At 36.5% G+C, this 21,011-nt stretch overlaps 1 protein-coding gene across 2 annotated transcripts in view; it reads left to right on the forward strand.

Annotated features, from left to right (window-relative positions):
• Positions 1–21,011, forward strand: part of LOC150077223 (salivary peroxidase/catechol oxidase-like) — a 168,069-nt gene that overhangs the window by 28,989 nt on the left and 118,069 nt on the right. The window contains exon 1 of one of the 2 annotated variants that reach the window (XM_090386952.1): positions 12,404–12,972. The exons of the other annotated variant lie outside the window; for it this stretch is intronic. Within the exon in view, the coding sequence (XP_090243078.1) occupies positions 12,968–12,972 (5 nt within the window). The 5' untranslated portion in view covers positions 12,404–12,967. Of the gene's footprint in view, positions 1–12,403; positions 12,973–21,011 lie in introns of those variants that run through there. 2 annotated transcript variants of the gene reach the window in all.

Here is a 21,011-nt window from a genome sequence, read left to right on the forward strand (position 1 = left end):
AACAGCGCTTCGTTTTTTACAAATTCAGTTCCTTATTCCTTGCCATGTGTATCACGAAACACAGGAAACTAACACCAAGAAATCTATCTGAATGACGGGTGTTCGATTTTATATGTTACAACTCTTACTCCTTAATTTACATTATTTCAAACCGCTTCGCTATCTTCTATAACACTGAAACAATACTCGTACTTTCTAGAATATTCTAGAACCATCTACAATTTTCTACCAAATTCAGGAATCTTCTACGATGTTCTTTTACATTCATAAGTCTTCTACATCTTCTAAAATAATCGGGAATTTTCTTAAATATTATTTAAGTGTTTTGATTTTATTATAGAGGGTTGTTAAAATTAAAGTATCCCTATGTAGAGGGCTCTGGAGCGAGTTCTAAGGATCGTACTGAAGAGAAATTTGGACAACAGGTACAATAAATTTACTCCCAGGAGCTCACATCTGGTGAGTATGGGCTTGGCACACCCAGGGTCCTGAGCTGGATGTCATCATTCTTCTCTTTCTCTTTCTTGGTGATTCCCTTTTGACTCTCTTTCTCTCTCTCTCTCTCTCTCTCTCTCTCTCTCTCTCTCTCTCTCTAGGGTAACTTGGGAATTTTTTTTTTTTTGGCTGGTGCAGCATAAGCCTCTGGCTTCCTTGCACCATAAAACTAATAATAATAATAAAGAATGCGCTCGCCATTTATTGGAAAAAAAAATAGTTACAAAATTTGTCACTATATGGCACTGTGGCAATACAAATCACTTGAACAGCGTTACAATTGTTCAATGTGTCCTCCATTTTGGTCAACAACAGTTTCCATTCGAAGAACAGAATTTTCTACAGCAGAACGTAACATGTCAGCTGGAATAGCCAGTACATAACGTCTAATGCTGTCCTTCAGATCTGCCAGAGTTTGACATCCTTCCCGATACTCCTGCTTCTTCAAAAAAACCCACAACCAGAAGTCGCATGGGGTGAGGTCCGGTGATCGGGGTGGCCAAGATGTCTGGAAACAACGGCTGATGACCGTCTGTAAAGTGTTGCCTTAGCAATCTTTGGACACAACGGTGGATGTGGGGTTGCGCACCATCTTGCATAAATATGGTATTCTGAAGGCACCCACGTTGTTGCAGCTCTGGTATTGCGAATGCCAACATTTCATAATGTCGCTGTCCAGTGACGGAAGAGATCCGGGATCCAGCCTGTGTTACCTGTTCAAAAAAAATGGCCCAATAATGAATGTGGCGGTAAATCAACACCACACTGTCACTTTTGGAGAATGCAACGGGACCTCTTGGATAACTCGAGGGTTTCTGTTGCCCAAATGCGAAGTTGTGTGTATTCACTTGTCCATTTAAGCATAAGTGGGCTTCATAACTCCAAAGGATGTTCCATGCCAAATGATATCCACTGTCATTCGCGCCAGAAACTGAAGTGCGTATCTGAAACGAATATCTGCATCACCATGCTTTAGCTGCTGTAGCATGTGCGTCTTGTAAGGATGGTACCGCAACACCTGACGCATTACTAGCCTTACAGTGGAATACAGCATGTCCACTTCACGAGAAACAGCTGGCACACTTGCGCTACCACATGGAGATTGGCTCGATAAATCCATAAAATAAAGCCATAGCCATATAAAGCCATAGCCACATCTTCAACACGGAGAGGAGTCCACTCGTTTTCGACCTCTACCTGGTTGAACCCCAAGATGTCCTGTCGCTTCAAATTTCGTAATCATTTTGCGGACAGCACAAACAGTCATAGGTCCACGTGGGCCTTATGCGCTTGTGACGCCGGAATTCCATGATAGCCGCAGCTGCATTGTGCTGTTCTGATAGTACAGCTTCACTAATAGCGCCTTTTCCTGCAACGTTGTTGGATTGCTGTTGTAGTGCAGGCAAACATCTACTGTATGATTTTGAAGAGACTGCTTTGCTTTTATAAAGTACAGTAGAGCTGAGTAGTGGCGCTGTGGCAATAACTTACGGTTATCCTAGTTACCCGCCATACAGTGACAATTTTGTAACTAATTTTTTTTTTTTCAAATAAATGGCGAGCGCATTCTTTATTGCACCTGTTGTCCAAATTTCTCTTCCGTACGAGCCCTTAGAACTCGCTTCAGAGCCCTTTACATAGGGATACTTTAATTTTAACAACCCTGTATAATAGAAAATATTTTAATAAAAATTAGCAAGTAAGTTGGACCTATATTAATAAAAAATGAAAGGTGATTCCAAACTTTTAGGCGAATGTAAGACCCCGCTGGGTTCTCCTCTCTTAGAGTGAGATGTCCCACGATCTCGATCTCAGAAAAATAAATAAAAACACATTGCACTGGAAAGAACTGAATAATTATAAATTGATGAACCTTCACAGTTCTTCACGTGCCTTCCCTCCTTCTCCTTTTTATCGAAAACTTAAAAAATACTACGTAACAAATTTTCAAAAAAGAAAGTTTATCAACAATTCTTGGCGTTTCTTCATAAATTCGGGTGAGCCGATTTCGAATATGACCTTGGCGATTATATAGCATCAGGAAAAATATACCTTTCAACCTCTTTGTCTTTTGTGTTCAGGGTGATCATCCCGAACCAAGAACAAGATAGTCGCCCATCATTGATTCATCCCATTTCTTCTGACTGTATGTCCTGGTGGAATCTCTCCCGATGCTCTTTGATAACATCGCCCAGATAAAAAAAAAATTATAGCTGAGAGTGCAGTAATCGAATTGAATGTCATTCTACATCCCATTTTTCTGTAATTTTCGATCAACTTGTAACTGGTTCTTTATAATTTTCACTCTTAATGTTTTCAAGATAATCCTTCACTACAACGATTACCAAGTATTTCACTCAGCATCAGTCATTTTGCCTTCCAATTCTTGCGAAGATAAACATCTGCCTAACTTGTGGCCCAATAAATATGCCATCCTTAAACTTTGCATAAAAAAGTTTCGAAACATACATGACTGAAGGTGATCTAATGCTTTAACAAATTGTTTGACAAGTTCCGATTTAAAATGGAGTGGTGGATAAAATACTTTGTTGTCTGGAACCAAGGGATTGTTTACTACACTGTGTGTGCCATGCTTCAACTCAAATCTGTCAGACCATTCTCTTCTCCTGTAGTGCTGGTCTACTGCCTTTTGTCCCAGAGAAAGAGAAACCAACAGAACTTAATCAAATCGTGTAAACACAGAAGAAACCCCCTGACAAATGGGACGGCAGGGGTTTCTAACATATTCTTCACATTTCCGTAGTCTTCTTTAATTTGAACAGAGTATGCAACAGGAATCTCTGGATGTATGTTTTTATTTATTTTAGTGTTTTAATTTTGCGTGAACTGTCCATGAAAATACGCTACTCTTCTGAATTGTGATTAATACCAATTTCTTCCTAAAGCCAATGAAAATAAAATAGTGGCACATGGATTCTGCAAAAATATGCATCTTTCTTTGTATGCGGAAGGATCCAGTTATTTCACTATTTTTAAATGGGATCTGCATTGGATTTGGTTAAACCCAGGTCTCCGAAGTCATCGAATTCTTGCTGATTAATGGAAATGTGGAACTTAATTTAACAGGCTTCCGAGGCGTAATCCTAATTATCCGGTTCGTCAGATTATCGTCCAATTCTGAAGACTCTTCTCTGGAAGGAGGATTAGCAATTGGCAGGTCTTGATTGTGTGGCATCGAAGCAATACTACCAAAAGCAGTTATGAGATGCTTACAACTTGTCTTGATCACCCATAGGCTTCATATGCACTATCAAACTTGGAGCTACCAAACCCTGCTTCGGTCCACCCCCGTTTTCAAACTTTAAAAATATAAACAACGAACATGTCAGCTTATGTAGTTCACGTTTACAAGAATATCATACTTCCTTCTTGCGTTACGATAGCCAAAACACTTGAAAATTTAAAAATTTCTTTCCATTTACACTTTCGGTCAGTGTACCCCGACCGAATACGCCCATATTACCTCCGACTGCCTTATTGTGAAACGTATGTGACAATAATGTGATCACATTTAAGATGTTCGCATAGTTATTGCCAAAATGGCGCTCGGTTACATCCTACAAAGCTACCTAAATATTTGCTTTGTCCTCGGGCCGAAGTCTGCATCACTTCTCTATGACATTACCAGTTCCAATTTGGGTCATGACGAACATCTGAACAGAAATAAGAAAGAAAGAACACGTATTGCGAAGATATTATGAGACGATAAAGAAAAATACAGTAATAGGGCTATTACAGATGCCAAATGTACGCATCAACTGGAAAGAAACAAAGTAACCAAAGGACAATAAATAGGCCTAACGATTTTCCAGAAATAAAAACGTGTGTGCACAATATAGTATTTTATTTATCCACTCAATTAATTAAGTTTATCGGACTTCTGAGTTTTAATATCAACTGTAAGCTGACTAAACTTAATAAGGGTTAACAACAATTACCACGTATCTGCTTTTTAAGAGTATTAATGAATATATTTTTATTATTTTTTGAAAAGGCTTAACTGACTCCATATATATATGTTTTAGGATGCAAATAAACTTTTTTAATAGCGAGCACTTTTCTGAAACAGACTGTAAATATTAACTTCTTCGGTATAATTGCATTATGATGAATTAACGAACCATGAAATGGCAGTATGCAACAGGTAGTCGAGAAATAATTATGTTTGCTGCTGCTGAATAGGATTGCCACTTAACCAACCGTTCACTTCATATTGCAATTAATGTATGATTAGTACCGCTTCTCCTTTAACAAAAATTATTTTTCTGTTATGAATCCTTCGAACAAACTGGCTTTCTCTTTATTTTCATTCTGAAACAATAAGGAGGAAGCGAGAGTTAAAAGAACAAAAGATGAACAGAAAGCTTCTTGCAGGAAACTTCCTGAGATTGCAAGAAGTTACTCTCACTTCCAACGTAAGGAAGAGAGTCACTGAACCATAAAATCATCCCCTGGAGGTTTCATTGCGCTTTCTAACGTCTATTCCTAGGTGACGCTCCAGTTGAATATGAAGGAAATGCGCTTTCCATCTCATGAATACTATTACCATCATTAACTGCCGCTTACTGATCGAGAAGATGGTAATCTTTGCATCCCCCCTCTATAAGAATAAAATCAAAAGGCCGCAAATTATCAACAATGTAGAAAACTTCATCTTAATCTGTTTTAAGTTACTCTAAAGTCACTTTAAGATATTTAAAAGAATGAAAAGGTTATTTTTAATTAACTGAATATTGTAGCCCAACGTTCTATTAATTCGTGAATATTTTCTACCGAATTCATCCGTGAGGATGATGAGCCATAAGGAAGTGAAATGAGAAGACATATTAGCAGATGATTATTTTGAAAACCAGTGCCCTAAATAATTTCAGTGGGGAAAGGGCATTCACATTAAGAAAGCGCATCAAAAAATAAATAAATAAAAAGAAAACCTTCTGTTCATGCTTTGCCAGTAAGATTTGGATTAATATCCTTTGAGGAGAAAGAATGCCGTATTTACTCAGTTAAAAGCTGCACCTGGATAATAGCGATTTGAATTTTTTTTTTAAATTTAACAAAAATAAATTATACCTGCAATGACCTTGTCAAGTTATTATTAATTTAAAAAGTTTCAAAAGGTACTTGATAAGATCATTGCAAAATCATAAACTACCCAGTTTACTGCAAATAGAAATCCACGCTGAAATTATTTTGTTGGATTTCGGTTTGACTTTGATGATTGGTGCAGTTCTTGCTATTCAGTTGATGGTTCACTGATCTATGTGTAAATTTGTTAAATTTAATAAGGGTATTCACAAAATTTCGAAGTATGGTAAATTGATCTTTTATGACTATTGGACACGTATGTAAACAAAAGTGATTCAATAAAACAAGGAAGTGAAAAAATTGAGTGTTTTATTCCGGGATTAAATGCCTATGTAATCTGCAATTGAATTTTTAAGTAGTAAAAATAGTTACAATTTTCGCCACCAGAGAGCCAAATGTACATCCTCATTAGTATTCATAAAGCGAGGAAGTTTGCCTGCCATACTGTAGTTGGAATTGCCACTTTCACGTTGATGTTTTCACAAGACTAATTGTTGCAATTATCGCCAGGAATTTTCCCAATTCCTGGTCGCAGCGTTCATTAGACATGCCCCCCCTCCAACCAAAATTTCCTTTTAAGTCACATTTAGAAAAATTACAGTTTCTTTGCATTTCCTGAAATAATCTCACATTCAATGCGGGGTTTATGCTCTCTTCTGACACGCTTCAGGTGAGTGTCAACAACACTGGCGCACCCAGGAGGGGGAGGGGCCTGTGATAATAGTGAACAATGTCATTCCCCATCTTCTTATGTTATAAACCAGAATTTAGGACACGTTAAACATTTTAAAATGCCACATGTGTACTGGCATTTTAAAAAGATAAATAAATAAAAACCATTTTGATCCTTCAGTGGAGAAAGTTATAACTACATTTTTTTTCGCTTCAAGGGAAAAAAAACTGTATAACTAATTACATATGTGAAATTTCTACGGACTTCATTATTAGTTATTAATTATAAAAATTATCAAAAACTTTATAAACAACTCTGTATACTTTACTTCTCATCATAAAAGGGCAATAGTAACTGAAACATCCTCAAAGCATTTTCTTAAAAGGATTTTCACAAATGCATGTTGTTGGCTGATCTTATCACCACATCTCATCCTAACCTCATTACTGTCAAGAACTTCAAAATGCATTTCTTCGGAAATATTATATAATATAAACAAGTTAGCTAATTAATTACTAAGAATATAACTTCATAGAACACTTAATAAAACTCTATAGGTTTAAGTTCTCTAAACTTGGCCATTTTGTTTAATTACAACTGTATAATATTTATTACTCTTCTCCCATATACTTTTTTTTTATTTCTCTCTGCACATAACTATCTCTTCACAAGTAACACCACCTACACAAGTCTTATATAACAATACACATGGAGCATGCACGGACTATCTAAAGCTAACAATATTGCATTAAAACATTTAATCCACGAATTTTTTTTCATACAAATTGTATGGAAAAAATAATTGCTGTATTTCAATTATTCTGACTTTAATGGAATATGATTCAGCTGGACAAATATTTTTAAGAAGCTCGAATACAAAATTTCATAAAAATTAGTCCACTGGGAGTCCTTTTATTACATGCGGACGGACGAACATGATGAAGGCAATAGGCGCTTAGCATTGTGTGTGTAATTGCGTGTTATTCGGTCGGTTTTCGAGGCTCAAAACCATGCAATCGTTTCCCGAGACCAACTAACTCAACCACGCTGTATAAAAAGCCCATAAAACTTCCTCACGTCACAGGAACCGCCTGTGACGTGAGATGGGGTTGAGGCCAAACATGTTATTGTTTAATTTTGAAAACAGATGACCATGAATCCAAACTTCAGTTTTTGTTTTCAGTAAAATCTTTCCCAGTGTAGGAAAACGACATGAAAGACTTCACAATAGACAGTATTTTTCTAGGATCCTTCCAGAGAAAGAAGTTAAACAGTAATTGGATATCAAACTGGTTTTTACTAAGCAGTGCACACCAATTAAAAATTTATCCGTTATTTAGACTGCTTTTTTTTTACAGTAACCGCTACAAGAGTTAAAACTTTCTTGCAGAGGAGAGTATTGTCTGCGAGATTCGATCTCTTATCTTTTATTCAGTGTAATAATGGACCACTGTAAAACAGTTCAAGGATAGTATTACACCGATCCCATTAAGTGCAGCAAACCCTGTTGTTGCCGAACTCGGGTGGAACATTGAATTAAGTAATAATAACATTAATGCCAAGCAAAGTAAATAAAAAAATGTAAAAAAGGGAAAAACCTTCGTTATTATGTCTCCTTTCTTTATACAAATGTCAAAAGTTGTAGACCCTATTCTTTTAAATGCATTCAATAACACCGAAAAATAAATGTTTGTGAATGTTAAAAATCCCTGCGACTATTTGCCGTTTCTGTTGAAGGTTTCTGGCTTTCAATGGAAACTGCAAATTATTTTGGAATTTTTTTAAAAATATTCTAAAATAATCCCAGCGTGACAATGCCAGTTATGTTGTCAATGCTTAGGAAAATGAACTGCTATTCCCGTTTTATGAGCTGATGATCTTAATTCGGATTGAGACGGAGACGAAATGAATTGCTAAAACAGGCATTTTGATAACACCTACAGCTGTTGTTGAAGTTTTAGGCACATCAGCAAATGTGGTTCTGTGGTCAAAGAAACTGTGGTTCTTTGCTGGAAGAAAAACCCGAGTTTCTGGGAGAAAAATCCAGGCTGTCCTAGTCTGGGACCACCCAGCTCGGCCACGTTATGAAAAAGATCGGTAAAAATTGCTCGCCCGTCATTTTGGTCAACCGCGAGCTTTAATTAGCGCCTTGCACATTTTTGGGATGGAATGTATCAGATTCTTGACGAAATAATCGAGCACCATTCACTGAACGTTCATTAGTTAAATGGCTGCATTTAAGAATTCGTTTTTGTTATAAATTTATTAAATATATAAATAACGAATCGTTACTATTTATTTATTCCATTAATTACAGGGGTCCCTAAATATGTATTGTATATTAATTTTAGAAGTAGTGAAGTATGTCCAGTTTCATGTTTATATATTATTAATTAATTAATTAATGATTAACAAATTACTTAAAAGTTAGCCAGCAGCTGTTTACTTTTCGCTTCATTAATCACAGAAATGAAAACCTCACTTAATTTAGGGAAAAATCGAATCCGAATGCAATGCGTTAATGAGATCCGTCCCAGTTTGTTAAGATACGAAGCTGTACTCATTCACTGATGACAGAATCATCCGATTATGGAGAAGGGTGGATTGGAGAAATTATCAGACATGCACTATTAAGGTTTCTCCATCCCAGATAATGTTGGTATTTTAATTAAAGGTTTGGCAGAGCTTATCTATTCTATTCTTTCTAGGAGGAAAGAAGGCACATGTCCCGTTAGTCTTGGCCGCCTATGGCTTAACTTGTTGGCGTTGCTTGGTTATTGGATGTGTTTTGTTAATAAACCAAATTTTTAGATTACCAGCTTAAGTAACGTTGGAAACATCATGAATCAACAAAATCTTGGCCAAAAGCAACCGAGCCGCAATACGATACTAAATTTGATTTGAATAATTCGGTTATTTCATTATGTATCAAGGAAATCGAAGCCATAAGACCTTAATGTAGGGTATTTGAAAACTGTAGGTATTTTATGATCAGTTTGTCTGTTTGCTGGATAACTGAGTTTCCGGGAATAAACGTTCCTCTGGTCTAGATAGGATTCGAACCCAGATGTTTTCTGTATGGTGTAGGAGAATAGCAATTGATCACTCGTTGTTCCAATCCCGAAGGTAACTTAATTCGAATACGGAAGAATCAGGTTCTGAAGCGAATTTCACCAGTTTATTGGTGTTGGCGACCATAATAGATGAAATAAAGCTCAAATAAAACTGCAGATTTAATAATAATATTTGCATTTTTATTAGAGTTTTAATTCAGAAGTTGTTAGTCTTTTATTTCGGAAGTACATCTTGAAGCAGCGAACAGACATTTCTTTTTAAATGTCATTTTTACTGCATAAAGTCTTGTGAGAGCATACATGGGAGCATCGGGAGGAATTTACAATAATATGGCCGTACGCATCACCCACGAATCCGTCTAATCATCATGTTGCGTAACAAGAAATTATCTGCATTTTTTGTCCTATTTTCTGAACCATCACTCCAAACCCACCAGCCTAGAGAACACTTTCCACAACTCTTCCCAGCCCAGGTAATTACAGTCAAACTAGTAACTCTTTAATAAGCGAGCTGAAGTCTACATCTCACCCCCAATCCCATCCTATCCTCTCCTCTGACTGGTGCGTCTATACTCTGTACCTGTCTAGGGTCAGTTTTTGTTGTTGTTGTTGATGCGTTTAGTTTGACTAAAATACTTCCTTATTATGGATTATTTTCTTTCTATGTATTTGAGATTCATCTTCAAATAAACATCTCTACCTGTTCCGGAACACCTGGTGGATTATTAGAGCAAGAGAGATCAATTAACGGGCGTATGTTGTTTACCACAGCATCTCCACCCTTGTTCACCCACCCTAAAAACGTTTTCATGTACTTATAAATATTCAAATCTCCCTTTAAATGGTTTTCATCGTCCCCAAACCGTCATGTCAGTCCTAAATTAGGAATGAATGACATCTTAACGTATTTGTCATACAAAATTTTAATGGCACAGTCTTCTCTATTTGAACCACCCGGATGAAGACGATCCAGTTTTACTTGATACGTACTTAAAGCTATACTTTAGCTTGACATTAATTGTAACTATTAAATAAAGTTAATATCTCTGCTATCCAGGAAAGATACAAATCCTCTAATGAATATTTAAATATTTTATATAACAGGATTCTTTTCGTGTACTTCTTTTCTTCTTTCTCTGAATCATTGCATCTTACAGTTTACTCACTTTAAGATGATAAAAAGTTAGAAATTTTTTTCTCTTTCTCTGAATACGATTATCTCCAACAAGAGGACTGTGAAAAAAAAAATAGCACTCAACATATACAAAGAAAGCGCTGCTAAAAGTTATAAATTCAAATTGAGAGTGTTCTGTTTATTTTTAGTCTAGTTGTGACTGCGAAAGGGGAAAAAACGAAAGGAATTCTCATGCACGCGTGTAACCAAGCGTCAAAGTGCACGTGACTCAACCTTACCACAATGTCTGTTAACACCGGTAAGTAGCTGGTGTACATGGACCGGTGGATGGCCTTGTCACAAGACTGTGCTTGTATATGCTGAGCATATTTGGGCCATGGATTACTTCCTGCTTTCTTCTCGTTGCCTTTCTACTATCGATGGCCATTCAAAATAATGTCCGTGGCACTAGCAGCTTACTGTATGTTGCAGCAAAACCCCACCTATGTTACAAAGTCATGATGCGAGAAAGTAGCTGTTGAGTACATTCAGAGGAAATTGAAATCATTAATGATTTTATGCACGTTCTTTGCGTGTCATCATTCGCGTATTTAAGAGCCTAATCATTTGAGTTGCTTCCAGGATATCCTGGAATAACAAAATACTCTACAAGCATAACAAAATACTCCGAAGTATTGGACAATTCGGATGCTTTTTCTTATCACATAGCTAATCTATGTGGAGGACAGAGGATTTACTTCTAATTTGCTATTATCCATTACATTAACTAATTTAACTTATTATAAATAGTCTGGACATGGGAAGCTTTTCACATGTCCAGACTATTTATAATATGCTAATCCTCGAACTTAAATCTGTCCGCTTTAATTTTGTACTGTCTTGGATCAGTAAATATTGTTGTCGAAAACCATGCTCCACTAAATATGTAATTTTGTAAATTCACGAGTGGCAGAATCATGTCGGGCTCAATTTATAATCGAGCAACAGTTCCTGTCCAGCTCATCATATAAAGTTGTAATTGAAGTGATACGATAAATATGAACCACCTTCATAGTGCATATTGGGTTTGTTAGTTTTAGGAATAGTTCTTTGGAGCCCTCGTGGGTAGCATATATGGGGGTCGCAGTCCTCCCCACATCGGGTGGAAAAAAAATTGAATTTGAATCCCGTCGATGACGGTAGGAATTTTTATGGGCCTTTTTCATAACGTGGCCGAGTTGGTCGGTCTCAGGCGAGGACAGCATGATTTTGTCTTCCAGAAACTCGGGTTTTTTGTCCAACAAACAGAAAATCGACCTCAGAACACACGCAATTTACAGGCAATATACACGGAGCAATATGAACTTAGTAGTCGATACTCCTAAAAGCCAACTACAACGACAATACACGACGCTCTTTGGAATACAAATGAGTTCAAAGTTCAAATAAAAATAAGCCGCAGGTGAAATTAAACTTTCGCAGTTTCATAAAGCTTCCACACTAGTTGCATTAAAGGAATGGATAATATATAAATGACCTATTTCTTGCACAAGATGGTGAATTTACTGTTTAAGAGATCTATTTTTCACCTGCTCGCTCAATTTCATTCTTCCTGTGATTTTTGTATTGGTATTTTTCACTCCATTTGAAAATAAACTAACAGAGCCAAGCTTTCGTTATTGAAATGTTTTTTTTTTTTTTGTTTTTTTTTTTTTTTTGCTTCAGGTTTTACGTAAAAAACCGTGGTTTTCCTCTTAACGAGTTGACCTCCATGGCAGAGTGGTTAAGGACGGCCACTTTCAGTTACCGGCTCTTGAACGAACTCTTCCAGAAGAATACAAATGACGCAGGATAGAAGGGGGAAAATGTCAAACCTTATGAAAGCGAACGTTAGTTATGGAGTCGCAGAATGCTGCTTGACATCTTTCTAACCACGAACAAAACACGTCCTCAGGTCTCTCTCAAGCGGTGCAAACCTTTTAAAACTTCCGCGCCAAAATTCGCGTTTTTGCACGAAAAGAAAACAGAATAACTTGGTGCGAACGTCAGCTTCAGAACTACTGTAGGGTTCTGCACATTCTCGTGCGAAATTCGTGCAAAACACACTTCAAAGTGAGTTGTGGTACAGTTGGAATAACTATTGACATATTCGGAATGAAAGAAGGATATGCACGGCTGGGTCTAGGGGAAAGTAATCCGCGTGAGCTACCTCAACCCTTTCGTTCACTACTCTTGACCTCGTTTGCGTCGAGCAGCCGCAAGTGTGTCGCCTTCATCACCACGAAAAGGTGTTTCGGAGGAACTTCTCGATGTGTATGAAGTGCCGCCAGTGCGGTGCGTGTCGTCAACCCATGCGCACACAGAGTTGTAGCGGAGATGGGGAGCGGAGTGCGTGGGACAGTGTGAGGCTACTCCACTTACTGCCGTGTTGACCACGTGAGGATTTTGATCCCCCAAAGTGGATATTCTACTCCGGTCCTTTGGAATGGTTCTGTAGCTTGCGAGATGACGTAAGTAGCTGTTTCTGCAACTAGTGAAAGTTTCGTTACCTTGAGGAACGATACTGATGGGGTGGGAGGTAATTTAGGGGGGTTAAGGAAGTAGAAAGTCTCTTGCCCCCTTTTTGTTGCTCAATAATTGTTCTATTCTAAGCGCACTCATTAATGTTTCGCAACTAAAATGGTTGCTGTTAAATTATCTAGTATTGTAGAACTCTTTCTAAACGAACAACTTCTTTGTTTAAAGATGGGTACGAAGACAGTGGCCTCTTTGGTCAAACAGATGCTTGTCGCATTAACATTAAGAGTTTGGATCCTTTTATTTTAATGGATTTCCAAATTTAAAACAGAGAATAGTAATGAGAATTCAGAAGACAACCATCCAAAGAACTGCTTAAAATATTTTGCACGCTTCTTATTGAACTTTATTCTTTTATACCACCATGTCTTTCGAAAATTTGAATTTAAAACAAATATGGGTTTCTATTTAATTTTTATTGAAATTTAATTCGATATTTTAAAGAATCAACATTTAAGCGCTGTTTTTTTTTCACTCCAGGATAAACAAGATTCGAATTATAAAAACTCAGATTTAAGTTTTTTACTTAAGGGTATTGATAACAAAATATATGTGTTTGCCATAAACATTCACCCTTTGGCACGCTCATTAGTTTTCAATACGTTTGGAGTAATGATATCCTTTCCTTTACCATTTTTGTATTTTCTGACATCTTATAATGTAAAAACATATTCGAAGTTAAGTTTTTTTGGAATTTAATTAGCGACTCGTCTGCTGACCAGGGGTTATAGGTTGCCGACCTGTAACTCTGGGTGAAGAGAAATAAAAAAGTAGTAATCAGTCCTTTTTATTAAAGCGTTAAATACATAACCTAAGACCCTAGCAACCTCCCCTTGTATATCAATTTAAACTAACGTGCCAAATAATTTTTATTTTGCCTATTTTATAAACGTTCATTATTAAAAACTATTTTCAAATAATAAAAATATATTATGAGATTTAATGTATTTTCTGATCGGTTGACTTAAACTCTAAATCTAGATGTTAATAATTCCTCTGTCCATTCCTTTTTCATTAAGTTCTGATTCACGAGATTGACCTAAAAAGATAATCAGCAGTTCCTCAGATATCTTACTGTTTTACCTAAAGTTTATCTGATGTTCCAAATTTTTATCGCGTTAAATTCCTTCCTATCTTTCGAATAAATCCTACAATCCAACTTCATTTCCAATTGTTGGTAAATTCTGTTATGATTATTTTTGTGATTATTCTTCCACCTGTTGCGGCGCGCACGTTTTAAAAGTTGTGAATAAAAACTTCTGTCACCTAGAATCGGTTTCTGTTTGTATTATGTGCCTATTCACACAATTGTGTCCGATTTTTTTAATGCGAATCCGATCTGAAGGTGATAAACAATGTCAAGACGCTTTTGCCTTCACTGCCTCCAGAGCCATTCTGAGATATAATGTGGATTGTATTTCTATTTGTCTATTTTCTATTCGTCGTTTTTTTAATCACTGATATTGTCATTAATATTTTTTGTAAATCCTGCTATATACAGGGTGATCCAAAAGTCAATAAACAATTAAAGAATCGGCATTTCAGTGAATTTTTGACGTATGGTAACGACTTCAGGTAGCCCCATAACCAAAAATCGCAGGGCGTCAGGTCTGGAGACCTTGGTGGCCATTCATGCTGAAAGTGACGTTTTATCACTCGATTATCTCCAAACGCTGAGAGTAACAGTTGTTTCACAGGAGAAGCAATATGGGGATGGTGCTCCATCCTGAATGAATGTCACAACATCCAAAGCTTGCCTTTCCCCCCAGGCTAAGGATAACGCAATTTCGTAACAGGTCATCATAACGCTGACCTGTGACATGTTTCAAAACCAGATCCACGGATTTCTAACAAAAGAAGAGGTGAATCCACACCACCACACCGTTACTTTTGACTGGTGTAATGGAGTTTCCGTGTAAGCTCGAGGTTTTTCCGTCGCCCAAATTCTGCAGTTGTGTGTATTTACAGTGCCATTGAGATTGAAATGGGCTTCATCCGTCCACAAAACATTTGATAGCCAGTTGTCACGTTCTTCAATTCGCTGAAAGAACCATAACGCAAATGCTTCCCGGTTTGCAAAATCGGGACGCCTAAGTTCTTGAAGGTGTTGAATTTTGTACGGATATCTATGGAGGACTACTCTTAGTGCTCTCCACACACTCCCATGGAACGCTAGTTCGACGTGAAACTTCACGAGAGCTTGCTTCTCCATGTGATGATGATGCCATTAGAGTATCCATGTCTTCTGCAACTGCAGCCGCAGTTGTAGCACACGTTGATGGTCTTCCACTTCGTGGATGATCTTGTAACGAACCAGTTGTCTCAAATTTCTTAATCATCATCTTTAGTCCTGCAACAGTCATTGGTTCTTTACCACATCGCATACCGTTCAGCTGACGGAAAGATCACAAAGCTGCTGTTGCAGATTCAGCGTTAGGGTTGATAAAGTACATTTCACCAACAGTGCTTTATCCGGTAATGATAACATGATCGCTTAGCTTCTTTTCTTTTTCTTTCCCAAACGTTCACTAAACTGTTTAGCTGTTCTTCTTGCAGCGCCTTTATAGCAGACATTTATTATATATTTTATTATTTTATTTAAAAATAAATCTTTAATTATATTAATTTTTAATGAATTTGACTTTTTATTTTTTTAGTCTTTATTGCTTTCTAAATTGAGAGAAGAGGTATCACTCCTGGGATGATATCCTCTTTCTAAAAACAGGGGTATCATCACTGCGTTGCAATGTGCAGTAAAATGTGTGATTGAAGCGTGTTTTTTTTTTTTTTTTTTATGGCTCACCACACAATTATAGAAAACTAGATTCGAGTATTTATCACGCTGTCTTATTCTTTAAAGAAATTAAGAAACATCCGTGGAATATTTTGAAAATTCAGATTTTAACAGTTTTTTGCTAAAAGTTGTCAGAGAAAAATGTGTTTTTACTTTATTATGACGCAAAGACGAAGCAGGAGCCAAATCCAGTGAAAAAGAAGGATTTAATTAGTATCACCGATTTATCCATTACTAATAGCATTCTTTCTCCTTCTTTCGTTTCCCAAAAATGAAGGAAAAGCTACGATTCGAAACGAACCTCGGTCTAGATATACAATCACTTAAGCTCTATTTATATCCATTCTGATATCCTTAATTGTAATACAGTATATTTGCAATTCGCCAAAGAGTAGCTTGGACATGCTGAATTTTGCATTCAGAATCAAGCGCTGTAAGCTGGAATTTCATACCACCGTAAAAACTTAAATTATTGAGCTAAAGCGAATACAAATTATACCTTATAATCACTGAACCTGAACTGTTATTCACCCTAGCATTGCCTTTTAATGTTGCTTTTTGCTCCAAGCACAGAATGACCATACGGACACTCCCCAAGATTTCAAACACTGTTAGCCTTGGAGAGAGGGTGTAGTTATGGTCGATGTTGAAGTAACTGCCAATTACTACAAATGTGAATTTCCTGAGTGTCATAGTGTCATTAGCCTAAGATTTAAAGTTACTATAGAAATAAGAGGAAGAAATAAAAGAAATTCTAAAAGCCGAATTTTCTTTTCTAAACTCGTTTTCAGTCCTGTAGTTCTGCGCCACAGATCGCTGTACACTCTTCACATCAACGTAAATAAATGTGCGAAGTAACTGAAGTTCAGAATTATCTACTAAAAGAAAAGAGCTGCGTATTTGCATACTGCTTATTAGATGACTAGAGTTCTTCATTGCCAGAACAGTCCATGATGATACGTGACAATAAAGACAATTTCCTTCTACAGTTAGAGAATCAATCCCATATTCGTTAATGTCTGTTATTTATCAGATATTCTTCATTATTAAATCAATTTAGTGCACTCTACTTCACTCCTGATATTTGCTTCACCCCTGAACAGCATCAGCGAGAGAGAGAGAGAATGCCTTTATACAGTTATACTCATACATTCCAACAAATAAGCTTAATGTTCACACGAATAACGTAAATATAATTTACCTACAAATTCATACTTAAAAATTAAGAATATAATATTATTATTACATATAAATAATCTACTCGTAAATGCAAATATTTTAGATTACACTTAATTCATGATAAATCTGTGACATACTATTGCTTTAAAACAGCTTTTATTAATAGAAAGCAATTTATCCAGGACAACATGCAAGTTAGAGAGACAAACATTGACTGAACGTAAATATTTTTGTATTAGAACTGTGGACAATGTGGCCTGATAAGATCCTTCAAGGAGCATAATTAGATGCTGGAGAAGCACATCTTTTGAAGCATGGCTTAGATCTGAAAGTCAGAGAAAGAACGTCTGGTTTATACTATTATTGTCGAGTGCGTTTAACTACAGCAAGGGTAAAAACAACTGGAGAGATCAAGGTTATTCCCTAGGCCTTCTCTTCGTAGCATTAAGGAAGAGAAATCCTAGGGAATTTAGGCTTCTTAAGTCAAGTAAGCTCCATACTAGCAATTTGCTAATAAAGCGACCTGGTTTCATACTAGTCAAACATGTTGTCGATAATAGAATGATGTGCAGTCCAAGTAAAGCTGCTTAGAAATTTATGACACCTTAATCGACTGTATTCAAGATTCGATATTGCTTTTATTGCAAGCACTTAGGCAAAACGATTATTTCAATATGGGTGTAACCCTTTACAATAAGCCTTGTAGAATACTCGTCTCTAATGGCCCATCCTTCCGTATTAGTGACTAAACTCATGATGCAATTATTTCCGGTAGTGTACCTCAACTAGCAGCGTGGATGATTCTTTTCTCAAAGCCTAGATAAGCTCTGTGAGATTAGATGGAATGGATAACGATGCTGGTTCAAAGGGAACAGTTTGAACTTGAATAAAAATATTACAGCTCTTTGTCAATTGCGTCTGTTCTTTGGTTCGCTTATCAGTTTGCTACAAAAAACAGGTTCACTGAGGGAAACCTCATGGCAATAAACTGAGACTGGCTAACTCAAAATTGAACGGAAGAAGCCTGGAAAAATTTCCTGATCGTTTTCCATACCACAACCTTTTTCTCACCAGACAACCATAATGACATAATTATAAAGTCCTAAGATTTTGAGTTTACTTGATACAAGTATTTATACCACAAGCGTGAAGCAGTGTGTTCAACCTTATGATCAGAATATTCACCTGACCTGAACCGATAGATTCGCTCATATAGACCGGACAATAGGAAACAATTATTTGCAGTAATGCGACATCATTCTGATAGCATTTCAGATTAATTTACATGATGACCTATACAAGATATTTAAAATATTCTAATTATTCTAAAATGTTTTAAAACTTCGCTCTCAATTCTTGTGTCCCTCGTCACCTCTACAAAAAAGGGTACTAGAAATGACAACTCTAATTATACCAATCATTATTATAAACTACCTCCCTAAAAGTTTTGAAAGCAAAGTGATCCAGCGTAATCAACTGATGCGTGTTGTCTAAAAAGACCATTCTCAAGTTAGGCAAGATTTTAACGGCCAATGAGTTATTGAGGAGTCAAGTACAAAATTCTGCGTATTCATTTAAATATCAGTAGTAGTAAAAGAGTCATTATATAAGTATTCTAGTGAAAATAAAACAACATAATTAGATTCATAAAATTGATGTTAAACTTAATCTTAGTTTATGATTTTTTTTACATTAATGCTGTTTCTAGATAATAAAAACATACCAAATTTTTATATACTTATCAATTGGTAATTTGTACCTTAGCAAGCCATATTTACATTCATAGTAAATATTTATATCATAATTCAGATAAGTTAGGAACACTTCTTAGCTCTTATTCCTTACTTTTTTCTAAAGCATGCTTGCAAGAAAATTTCAACACTCATTTTTATCCCTGAAAACGGTCACACCAGCCATAGAATACATAATTTACGGATACAATATACTGAAACCTAACTGTCTTAGTTGCCTTGGCACAGTTTCTGCGACTGTGTAGTGATTCCACCGCCACTTGTCACTCATTTGGTGAGGTATGGGTTCACTTCCCGTTGACGACTGCCAGTATTTTTAAAGCTATTCTTCAATTGAGGCTATACCCGATTCTAAATGCTGTGAATTCTAAATATTCTTTAAAAAGTTTTAAAATTTTGCTCCCAAAATAAGCATTTTCCATCTGGAAAAATGCGCAATTTGAGAGAGAAGAAAGTATGGTGCTTCCCTCCTCTCCGTGAATTATTCTGGGTTTTTCAAACTTTCACTATGTGAAAATATTTTGGTAAACACATTTGTATAAATATATGGCCAAAATTGAAAAACAGTTATTAATCAGTCCAAACGATATTTTGGACAAGAAGCAAGCATTTTGGTCTCTTTCCAAAGCTATTGATCGCAACTTTTGCCCAACTATACTTCCATCTAAGTTAAAACCTAATGGTTCTATTGCATCTTCAGGCTAAAGATAAAGCCGACTTAACCATCATCCTACTTTTCTTATAACTCTCTTATTGACGATCTTGGAAAATCACCTTCTACCATTCTTAGTACATTCCACTCACTGCTTCCTGCGGTCTTCCGTCAAAAGGATGTCAGAAGAATTTTGAACAATCTTGATTCCAACAAAAGAAAAGGTCCCCGTCCTGTCCTGATGGTATTTCTTCACTTGCTCTAAAAACTCGTACTCCTGAGTTTACTCCAGTGCTTGGAAATTTGCTCATATAAAGCCAGTTCCTCAAAACAGCGACAAATCCCTCTCATACAATTATTGTCCCATTGCACTTGCTTCTACTCCATTAACCACCAACTCCTAAACTATCTCGAAACCTTCCATTTGATCAATGATCGCCAATATGAATTCCGTCAGTCTACTGGTGATATTTTGGCTTATAATCATTTAATCATTGCCCATGTATGGACAAATTCATTGGAAAACTTTGTTAAGATTGAACTGCTCTTGGCATTTCTAAGGCTTTTGATCATGGTATGGCATAAAGGTCTTCTTAACAAGCTTCCGTCTTACGAATTGCTGTTTTTTTTTTGCAATTGAGTATTCAGTTTTCTCTCTGACCACTCTCTGCCAGTGATAGTAGATGACTCTCAGTCTTCTAACGTTTACTAATACTGGTGTTCCCCAAGGTTCAGTTCTTTCCGTCACTCTTTTCCTCTTGTATTTTAATGATCTTCTTCCATTGACTAGAAATCATATCCATACTTTTTTGATGACAGTACATTGCATTACACCTTGAAGTTTGAGAAACCTTGCCCTGCACAAGCAGCTTAAACTTGTAGAACATCCATCACCAATTCCTTAAATTCCGATCTTCAATTAATTGTCCGATGGAGTAATAGTAAATTTCAATCCTGCCTTATATCTCGCAAACATTATTCTACTGCTCCGATTGCTTATCTTCGATGACAGTCAGAGTTATGGACAAGATCACATATCTCTATTACGGATTACCCTAACTTCTAATTTCTCTCTTAGCATAAGTACATCACAAATATTGCTTCCCCTGTAACTAAAAAACTGGGTTTTCTCTTTCGCTCTCGGCGATACCTTTCTTCTAAACAACTACTCACTTCCTACAAATCTCAAATCCGTCCTACCACAGAATATTGTTCCCACATCTGGGGTGGTGCACCCGAAACCTTTCTCAGGCTTCTAGACTCCATTCAAAACAGGGTTTTCACGTTATAATTAGATGCGTAATGACTTATGTCTTACTCCACTCTGTCTCACAGACATTCTGTTTCTGCTGCATGCCTTTTCTATAGATATTTCCATGATCATTTTTCTTCTGAATTGGTTTCTATAATTCCCATTCTCTCTCTCTCTCTTACTTACAGACCACTCCGAACACGTGCAGCAACCAGTCAACATCCATTTACTGTCCAACTTCAACCCAACTTTTCTTCTTTCTTATTCGCCCCTTAAAGTTCAGCATTCTGGAATAACCTCCCTTCGCACATGCTGCATTTCCTGAAAATTACAATCTACAGAAA

Source organism: Mastigoproctus giganteus, chromosome 12 (assembly GCF_048544385.1).
Source record: "Mastigoproctus giganteus isolate SK-2022 chromosome 12, ASM4854438v1, whole genome shotgun sequence".
NCBI lineage: Eukaryota > Metazoa > Arthropoda > Arachnida > Uropygi > Thelyphonidae > Mastigoproctus > Mastigoproctus giganteus.